Genomic DNA, 11,355 nt, shown 5'->3' with positions numbered 1-11,355 from the left:
ACGTGTATCAGTTACTTGACCCACTCCCTACAAATAAAACTACAACATAAAAATATGCAAGATATACGTTATTTTAAAGTAACGTTTAGATAAATAAATACATTTTCAAAATTTTTATGCATAGAGGAATGACGAACATCCTTGTGGCCGATAAATATCTCAGTTGGATTATACCTGACAAGTGGACAATGGAAGACGCAGCAACGATTCCGTGTGTGTACAGCACGTGTTACTATGCTTTATACATGAGGGGTAAAATGAAAAAGGGAGACAAAATCTTAATCCATTCTGGTACTGGAGGCATTGGTCAAGCTGCGATCCATCTTGCGCTTCACAAAGGTTGCGAAGTGTTTACGACAGTTGGAACTGTCGAGAAACGACAGTTTATAAGAAAAACGTTTCCCTCCATTCCCGAAGATAATATCGGAAACTCTCGAGATACAAGCTTTGAACAAATGATTATGCAGCGTACAAAAGGTTGTGGGGTGGATATCGTATTGAATTCCTTAGCCGAAGAGAAATTACAAGCATCTGTTCGCTGTTTAGCAAATGGTGGCCGTTTTCTAGAAATTGGAAAATTTGATATGTTTTCCAATAATTCCTTGGATATATCTATCTTTTCTAAAAATATCAGCTTTTATGGGATTTTATTAGACAAATTATTCTATTCAAACGCAGAACAAAAGTCAAGGTTGTGGAAAACAATAACAGAAGGTTTAAAAGACGGTGCTATTAAACCACTATGCAGAAGAGTCTTTAAAAGAAATGAAATAGAAGCTTTAGATATATGGCCGCTGGAAAACATATTGGCAAGGTACAATTATTTCTTAATATACACAGAAATATGTTATTATATGATACAGAGTATTTTATCATATCAAATTAGAAACAATTTTTTGTTTCTAATTAATGCTATAAAGATAGTAATAAATGTAGGTTTATTTAAATAATTAGAGGAAAGTACCCGATTATGAGATATCATATCTATTTTGTGCGCGATGTGATTGCCGGAAGTCTATGGGCAGAATTGAAAAATATAGTAGGTCATTTTGGAGGGAATTTAATAAGCTTTAAGATGCTGAAATGTAAAATTTAATTTAAATATTAATTTTGCTGAAAATTAAAAAAATGTAAAAAATGAGTTTTCGGCAAAATCGCAAAAGTGTGCTCCTAATATGAGAGACCCCGGGAAATCGCTAATAAAGTGCAAAATAGATCAGTATTACTATTAAAAACCTTTATTTAATGTTTCTCAAATACACGTGTGATGCAGAAGCATATTTGCGACAATCGTAAACCTACTTATACTCAATATTGTACCTAATCTTCCCCCTCCACCCTTCCCTCTCAAATCAAGGTCAGCACAGTCTTATAAATTCATATAAACCTTTCCTTAACGTTAATATAGTATTTTCTCTTCTTTTATTACTATACAATAACTTTCATACTCCAGCAACCCAGGAGTACCTCCCTGAGTATCTCATGTTATACGAGCACCACGCCTTGCGGTTTCACGATCACCAAATCTAATCTCTACAATTGAGCAACTCAACATATCCCGTATTTTCCTATTAATACGACCTTACTCTATCGCTGCATGCAGAACTTATTGCCAAATATTTATTAATTATATAATAAACAAGGTTTAAAGACTCATATCCATGACACTTGACAACATCCAATTTTACAATTTCTTTCTCTGCAACGACTACACGCACGATCAAATAATGAATTTTTCACTAAATAGGTTTTACCCCAAAGGCAATAAGTTCATGGTGGAACCAACAGATAGGGCCTATTAGTTTAGCAGAAACCTCGCTGTCGCATATTAGGAGCCTATCTCATAATGGGGGACTTTCCTCTATATTTGACCAAGAAACTTTTTATATTTATATTAATAAATAACGTTAATTATTAATTAATTAAAATTAATAATAAAATTAATGATAAAATGCGAAACAATATCAATAATAAAATAAAATATGAAATCTTTATTATTTATAATTTATTACTTTATAGAAAAAACGATTGTTTCTTAATTGCTTATTCGCAGATAATTATCAGAGTTCACAAAGAGGAAGAGCCTTTGGATGCTCCACTACTCGCTCATCCACGATATTATTGTTTGGAGCATAAATGCTACGTTATTTTGGGTGAACTGGGCGGATTTGGTTTAGAGCTAGCTGATTGGTTGACTCTTCGAGGTGCAAAAAATTTGGTATTAACATCACGAACCGGGATCAGAACAGGTTATCAGCAATCAAGAGTAAAACTATGGCGATCTTACGGTGTGGATGTACAGATTGTTACAGTCGATGATAATTTGAAACATGAAGATTGTGAATCCCTATTAAAATTTGCTGAAGAAAGAGCACCAGTGGATGCCATATTTAATCTTGCAGTTGTTTTAAAAGATTGTATATTTCAAAATCAATCACCTAAAACGTTCGAGGATTCATTCAAATCAAAAGCATGGATAACAAAAAAAATGGACGAATTGTCGAGGAAGATCTGTCTGCAACTTCGACATTTTGTCGAACTTCGACTTTTTTCCTCCGTGTCGTGTGGAAGAGGAAACGCAGGTCAAACAAATTATGGGATGGCTAATTCCGTAATGGAGAGAATTTGTGAGAAAAGGATGGAAAAAGGATTACACGGTTTAGCGATACAATGGGGTGCTGTTGGTGATGTCGGACTCGTGGCAGATATGCAAGAAGAAAATAAGGAATTGGTTATTGGAGGTACATTGCAACAACGAATATCTTCCTGTTTGAAGACATTAGAATTATTTCTGTTACAAGATCGACCTGTTGTAAGCAGTATGGTTGTTGCTGAAAAAGCAAAAATTGGCGGATCAATGAATATTTATGAAATAGTTGCTCATATAATGGGTAAGCAGTTTTATGCAAAGCTAAATAAAAAAAAATACTAAATACATATAATAGCCATGAAATAGAAGTGAAATCAAAATGTTATTTCTCTACAATTATTTGTTAAAAAATACACACATAAAAAAGATAATTATACAGAAAGAGGGCAACCTCACCGATTTTAATAACCTTAACATATGTTGTCAAGGGCGTGATCTTGAATAACTTTTCCTTATAACTTAATCGGCGGTCATTGTTTATTTAAAAAAGTTAAGAACAAATAATGTAACTAAAAAATATAAAACAGTTTATGTCAGTGCTAAGGGAATAAGTAATTTACTGATATGTGTGTATAGACAGTATACATATGTAGGCGGGGGAGAGGCTACTCCACATGCAGGGATAGGTGGGGGGTGGACCTCGGTTCGCATGGAAAGTTGAAAACCTGAATCGTACAATGATAGACTTTGTTTTATTCTATAAGCAGGATAGGGTGAGGTGAACCTCAATGTAATCAAAGGTCTGACTTAACCCAATTGTTGTATGGGTGAGAAACTTTCCACGCAAACCAAGGTCCACCCCCATCCACCCTTGCTTGCGGGGGAGAGGTTGTAGCCCCTCCCCGCCTACACGTGTACTGTCTATACACACATATTAATAAATTACTTCTCTTAGAACTAATATGTTACTTTATAATACCTAAAAAAAAAAGTAATAAAATTGTGAAACTTCAATTTGCTAGTTCTTCTAAATAGTTCAGTCATTTTAGGTTTTCTGTGCAAAAAAATTAGTAACCACTATTTTTTTTTTTAATTGCTTTATTTCGTTGTTTTAAATAACATATTAAAAATCGAGAACGATACCGGGTGTGCTAAAAAAGTTATTCAAGGTCAAAGGTCACAAAAATCAGTTTTTTGCGAAAATCTCGTTTTGTATGGCTCGGAGGTCAATTAAGGTGGTTACAAAAAAGAAAGATCATGAAATTCTCTACAAAAATGGTTCTATTCATTTTTCACGTACGATAAACCGTTTGCGAAATACATAGTAACGAATGTGTACGTCGAGCGTTGTATCTATTTCCGCACCACCTTTGAGGTAAGATACAAGGCGCGTTTTTTTTACATGGTGTCCCCAGTAGGCCTAATCCATGTCAAATGTAAAAAAATTACGTTTTTTATATTTTTTTAATTTTTTTTATTTTTTTCATTTAATCTCTATCTTCATCATTTAAAAAAATTACGTTTCATCATCTTCTTCATGAATGTCATGTATTTCATCAATAGGTTCTTCTAGTTCTACATCTTCGTTATCTTTATCATCTTCACTCGTGTTTGTTAATAAAAGATCAGTAGGATCAATCTCATCATACTCAGTGGAATCATTATCGGACGTATTAGCAGCAGAAGCTTCAGGCATGGCATTAAGACATGATTGTCCATGACAGTTGCCGCATACAATGGAGCAAGATAATCCGATTTTCCTGCATCCGCAGTTTGCACCGCATCCTTTTGTACAATAACAAAAAATAGTATTAAGAATACTGTCCGGCGCAGGTGGTAACAATAACGTTGTAACGGGCTCCAAAATATTGTTATTTAAGATCCAGCCCCACTGTTGTGGATCTATATCTTTTCCCAGTCATGTTTGGACCTGGTAATGTACACGGTACAGGTGTTGTTGAGCTGCTGCAGTTGTAGGTGGAAGCGATTGTAATTTTACAGCAGTATTGAACGTAGTCGATTTCGCAAAACTCAAGTACCGATAGTTATCAAGAGATGTTTTCGACTTAGAAGCTCCATACATCGCCAAAATTATCCGTACTCCATTCTCAAATATAAGTTGTTGAGAGCAATTTTCTTGTTGAAAAACTTCTGCAGCTTGATATAAATCAGGACGATTTTCAAAGATTTTTATTGTTTTAAGTTTTCCTTTATTAAATAGAGCAAAAGTGGTATCACATCCGGTTATTGCATGTAGCAATAAAATATGTTGCTTACAATGAGGATATTTGTCAAAGCTTGAAGAATTATAAAATTGCGTCTTGACCTTTCCCTTGCCTGGTTTCATGAAAAATAATTGTTGCTGTGAATGACTAAAAATCTGTGTTGACAATGGTACTGCAAATATCTTCTCTTATAATTGCTGCAGCAGTTTTAACTATACGTAAACGTTCTTCTGCTGGTTTCAATTTTTTATTTTCATACCAAACATTGGTCAGTATAGCCGCTTGAGTATCGCGAAAACATATTATTGTCATTTTATTTGGCTTCACAGTAATAATAATATTTTTACCATATTTTTCTATTAATTTTGTTTGGATCGTCATATCAGCAGGGGCATCTTCTCCAAGCAAATCTCGCAGCTCTGCTAACGTGAATTGGCAGTCATCGTGATTTTCGATGTAATAAAATATTTTTTCCATTTTATCGGCGATTTGTATGTCGATTGGTCGGCCTATCTTGCTGCTTGTTGGATGTTTTAAAAATAGTGCATAACAATTTTTATGATATTTAGCTTTTACAGCTCTTAAATCAAATTCGAAGTTAACGCGATCTTTCACTATTCTGCCGAATCGGTCACCACGTGCATCCGCTGTTTTAATAATAGTGTCTTGAAATTGATCTGTACTCACATAACTTATAATTGATCTACGTTGTTGTACTTTTTTTCTCTCAAGTGCTTCGTCAGCTGGTTCGGCACAAAACAAACACAATTTTTCAAAATTGAAGGAGCTTGACATTGATCGTCTTTTTCGCGGAGAACATTGAGATGTACTAGGGCCCTCGTCGATGCATCGCCTTTTATCTGCTTCAATACTGTTTTTACTGCCAGCTGCCACTTTCACCCATTTATTTATAGCATACGTCACGTTTACGGAACGTGACCAAGGTTACTGTACTTCTCATTGGCAACACAGGAGACTCATATTTTATACCTCCAGTAAGTTGGCTCCCCTACTTTTACTTTCTTAATTTTTCTCTATGCGAATCATTTGTTGGTCATTAATGTAATTATTATTAGCAAAATACATTTTAGTGTAAAGTTAGATTTATGCGCCTTGTATCTTACCTCAAAGATGGTGTGGAAATGGATGCAACGCTCGACGTACACATTCGTCACTTTGTATTTCGCAAACGGTTCATCGTATGTGAAAAATGAATAGAACCATTTTTGTAGAGAATTTCATGGTCTTTCTTTTTTGTAACCACCTTAATTGACCTCCAAGCCATACAAAACGAGATTTTCGCAAAAAACTGATTTTCGTGACCTTTGATCTTGAATAACTTTTTTAGCACACCCGGTATCGTTCTCGATTTTTAATATGTTATTTAAAACAACGAAATAAAGCGATTAAAAAAAAAAATAGTGGTTACTAATTTTTTTGCACAGAAGCCATATTTTCGTCTAAAATGACTTAAAACCTATATGCCGTCCCTCACTTATTTTTTGCGTAGAATTACTCAGAACGATTCCCGCCCCTTACAACATATTTAAGTGGCGATAAAATTGGCGAGTGCTGACCTTTTATGCATATTTACCAAGAAATGTAATAATTTGATTCTTAGTTAAAATTTTTGTTGTATATTCAATTTTAAAAGATTAACTAGAATAACATAAAATTGATTTTATTATACAATAATTCTTACTTTATTTCAAAATAGGATTAAAGAACATAAACACAGTACCACCAAACGTACCGCTGGTCGAAATAGGTATGGATTCAATGATGGCAGTTGAAATTAAGCAAACGTTGGAAAGAGAGTTCGATATTTCCTTGACAGCGCAAGACATTAAAACTCTAAATTTTGCTAAACTTCGACAAATGACAATTACAACCGAACAAGGAAAGATACACGATACAAATAAAATTGAGCCAAGTAATTTGGAAAGCTTTCACATGCTGATTCAAAAAATGAAGGATGCAGACTTTGTTCCAGATATTCTTGTAGAATTTATTACCAAGAAAGAGGTTGATCGAGGCAATATATTTCTCTTACCAGGAATCGAAGGATGTTCAAACGTATATGAAACTATGGCATCAGGAATTAAATTTTCGGCAACGTGCTTGCAACATGGTGTACTTAATATTCCTGATGAAAGTCATTCAGTGATGAAATCAGCCGCTCATTTGCTGCCTGTAAGGAAATTAAATTTAATTAAAATATTTATTGTGATTATTTTTAAATAGTTTATAAGTATATATATAAGTAATATTTAACAATTAGAGGTACAAATCTTTCATATTATACCATAGCTTACACATACATTTATATTTATTTTCTTAGCACGTATTAAAGAAAATGAAAGATCAAAGGAAATTTCTAATAGTGGGTTATTCGTTTGGATCCTTAATTGCCATTGAATTAGTAAGATTATTAGAAGCTAAAGATTTCTCAGGACGGTTAATATTAATAGACGGAGCTCCCGATCAACTGAAATTTTGGACTAATCAATATTTGAACTGTACTTCGCCAGATGAGTTACAAAATGTGATATTACTTCGTTTATTGGAAATGTACTCTATAATTAACCAGAAAAAGGTTAGTAAATAATAAAAAAAACACATTTTTTATCATAAAAACTATTTATGTAATTTTAATCTACATAAATTTAAATAAAATAAGAACACACATAAAATGACTCATTGTAACATGAATATCTTTAAAGATTTGTATTTGAATCTTCAAATAGTAATTAATATATTGTTTTACATTTCGTTTTGTATGTGTGTGTCAAGATCAAATAATAATAATAATAATAGTTTTAGATAGAAAGCACAATAAATGAGTATTAATAATTATGGAAAAAGATTTAGAAATTTTAATGAATTAATAAGAATAATAACAGATTTTATCATGGTTTAAAAATTCAATAAATCTTTCATATTTATATTGATAAAACGCAGATGTTATTTTGGTATATTTATTATAATTAATCATACAAAATTTTCTTATTTACAGCTTGCGTTAGAGCTGAATAAATGTAACACAGTGGACGAAAAATTAAAAGTATTTCATGCTTACTTCCCGAAGGATTTAAATGTATTGACCATCGAAAATCAAAAGCTTATATATTTCACAGTTTACAATCATATTGTCGCTGTACAGGATTACGATATTTCATCATTACCTCGCCTTAAATCACCTATAACATTGCTAAAACCCACATCTCCAATTGCTTCTTTTACTGAAGAGGATTATAGTTTACATAAGGTAAATTTAATTTGCATAGAGATATTTTTGGAATATAAGACTATATGATTTTAGAAATAAGAAGCTTTATAACAAGAAACTTATTTCCAGGTTACCGAAGGTAAAGTGCAAATTCATTATGTGGAAGGTAATCATATCACAATGATGGACAACGAAAAAATTACATCAGCTATTAATGAAACATGGATAGAAGATAATCTAATACAATAAAATATAAATATATATTTTATTGGGACGGGGTGACATCATATATATTGTATAAAAATATTATATACATTATATATATATATATATATATATATATATATATATATATATATCATATACAGGGATATATATAATATACAGGGTGTTTCAGAAAGTATGGGACAAACTGTAGGGAATGATTAAAAGAATCAATTTTTCAAAGGAAAGTGTGAGTTAATACCTGCTTTATAAGCGATTCAAACAAGGACATGTAGTTCCTCAAAGTTGCGTCGAAGAATACGGATTTCTTAAGAAAAATTGATTCTTTCGGTGAGACCTACGATCTTCTAAAGCTTGTCTTACCTATACCTTCTGAAACTGTATAGTAAAATATAAATTTTTTATTTGCACGTTTGAATGAATACAATATAATATAATTTATATATGTTATGCACACATAATATTTTAATATAATGTATATTATGTTCTAAAATATAGTATACATTTATTATTAAAATACTTTAACAATTATATATATACATATATGAAATATAATATAATTTATACTTTATTCAAATATGGCAATATAATAAATCTAATATTATGCATATACTTGTTATTTTCTCAGTTGGCAAAATTATATTACTATTCTGTTGAGAAAAAAATTAAAACCATAAAGTGTGTAATATATGTGTTTGAATTTTAATAATTTTCAAAATAATTGTTTTATTCGACCTGACTGACTACATTTATTAAATCTTAATCTTCATAATCATTGGTTTTGACCATTGATTTCGATTCTTTATAAGTGCTAATTTAAGTCATAACAAAGAAGCTATGGCTATTTTACAAAAAATTTTATCCATTATTTATTATATGAAATTGGGCCAAAAAAGTCATTGATATGACTATTTTACAAAATAAATTTTACTTCGAAAATTAATAAAATCACCTAGTAAAAGTAGAAATTATTGTATATTTAAATTACAATTTCTCTCTCTCGGCTCAAGAAAGTTATTAAGGTTGAAAATAAATTAAGTTGAAAAATGCATCTGCCAATCACAATAATATCAAAATTAAATCATTTGTTTTCTTTTATTTAACAAATAAAATGTAGAAGTTTTTATTTCTGTAACACTCTTCTACGACGTAAATTAAATTTAGAAACGCATAATAATTGTAATAAATTAACGTAAGTAATTGTATTATTACCTTTGTTTCGTTAAATAAATAAATTTAGCCGGAGACCGGGGCTATTCGTGACACTGCTGAAATTTTGTCGCGGGCCTAACTTTAAAATGCTTGCTGCTAGAAACCTATAATATCAATCACAGAGATGTTTCTTAGTGTCCTCTAGATACCAACGAAATGGCATTTGCGTGTCAACTATTTTTTTCTGTCAGTGACAGAAAGTTTGATTTCAAGTGCTCAAAGTAAATTTTTTCAAATCCCAAAAATTTGTTTTTTCGCCGAATAAAATAATAAGAGATCCGAAACGGTAAGTTGTATTCAGTCACTCGACTTCAATAAGCATAATAATGCATAAGTAGATTTTATGGTATTCTTTCTTATCTGTAAGTCACGGATCATGAATAAGGCATTTCGTGACACGAGCAATCAAGGCAACCAAAAACGCCACAAATAAACGGCCAAAAAAAAAAAAAAAAAAAAAAGAACAATTCGCAGGGGCCGTGGACGCCTTCGAGAAGTATGGTTTCCCGTAATCGAATGTGAGCGATGAAGGCGATTAATGGAACAGGCGTTACATTTTTCCTCATAACTTTTTATACATATAATATGTAAATTTTGACAAATAAAGGCTTTTTCAAAGTATAAAGTAGATAAAAATTGCAAAAACGAAAGACATCTATATAGTTTGTTCAATCAGAGAAAGTGTTGCGCATTATCCAGTGGTTTGTCACGAATTACCACGGCTTCGGGGCAATTCGTGACACATGACATAGCGATACATTTCTTGATATATTTCGAGACTCGTGAGAAAAAAACCTACATATTTTTTTTCTTTTAAACTAGAAAGATAAACAATTACATCGCACTAATAACAATTTTTTAAACATTTATACGACGCGGAAAAAAAATTTGAAACAAAAATGTGTCACGAATAGCCCCGGTCTCCCCTAGATGATTTTTCTTGGATATAATACTTCTAATATTCTGTTTGTTAATATTTGCTAATAGCCCAGTCAAATGGGCAGAAATTTTCACCTTTCAAGGAAATAATACTAAGTGCGCTGTAACTAACGTGGAAGGTGTCTTTTGGGGTTGTAATGAAAATACTAAAAGCCCACCCCCGTACCATTGTCGTAGCAAAAATGGGGGTGCAAAAAAGGTCCCAAAAATTGGTTTTTTGCCAATAACTCGAAAAGTATCGCAATTAGGAAAAAAAGTGAAGACGTGAAAGTTGTAGAGAATTAAATTTCACACAAAAAAGGTTGAGAGAAAATTTTTGTACGACCAATTGCAGCCGATCTAGATTTTTTTGAAATAATAGGTATTTCATGACATATGGAAAACACGCGAGCGCGTCGCGCATTTTTTGTCGATAGTTAGAAAATGGCGACTCAAATAAAAAAATAGTTCAAATAAAAGTTGTAGACGATTCAATTACGAACAATTTCCGTTTTTTTTTTTTCGATACGATCAGTATTGACAGAGATATGAATTTTTTAAACATTTATTATCGCGCGGTCAATATGACTGAAAAGCATTATCGCAATAAATGGTATTAAATGAAATAATAATTAATTAATTAATTATTAATATGTGAATTATGAATAATATGTACATAATTTATGATGACTTGATGAAATATAATGGTTTGCAAGTAATCCTTCGTGTCGTAGTGTCTTCCAGGGAAGAAAATTTTTTGCCCTCACTTTTTAATAATTTGTAGCATTATTCGATATTTTTACATGTTTTATTGTGATTTCAATATTGTAAACTGCTAAAAAATCTAAAATTATTCGAAATTGGTATATCTATATATATAAAGGAAGATGTCCTGACTGACTGACTCATCAACCCCCAGCCCAAACCCCTGAACCTAGAAACATGAAATTTGGAGA

The 11,355-nt window shown here is 31.8% G+C and overlaps 1 protein-coding gene across 1 annotated transcript; it reads left to right on the top strand.

Moving 5' to 3' along the window:
* Positions 1–91: 91 nt before the first annotated feature.
* On the top strand, positions 92–8,346 carry LOC112467416 (fatty acid synthase-like). The gene is given in 7 exon segments (XM_025036020.1): positions 92–774; positions 777–814; positions 2,054–2,891; positions 6,533–7,008; positions 7,157–7,411; positions 7,832–8,083; positions 8,174–8,346. Coding segments are annotated over 7 exon segments (2,637 nt in total). The 5' UTR covers positions 92–116; the 3' UTR covers positions 8,294–8,346.
* Positions 8,347–11,355: the final 3,009 nt, after the last annotated feature.

Source organism: Temnothorax curvispinosus, unplaced genomic scaffold, assembly GCF_003070985.1.
Source record: "Temnothorax curvispinosus isolate PA1 unplaced genomic scaffold, ASM307098v1 QBEX01017308.1, whole genome shotgun sequence".
In the NCBI taxonomy this organism is placed as follows: Eukaryota; Metazoa; Arthropoda; class Insecta; order Hymenoptera; family Formicidae; genus Temnothorax; species Temnothorax curvispinosus.
Note: the sequence above shows the minus strand (reverse complement) of the source record. Positions and strands in the feature narration are given on the sequence as shown.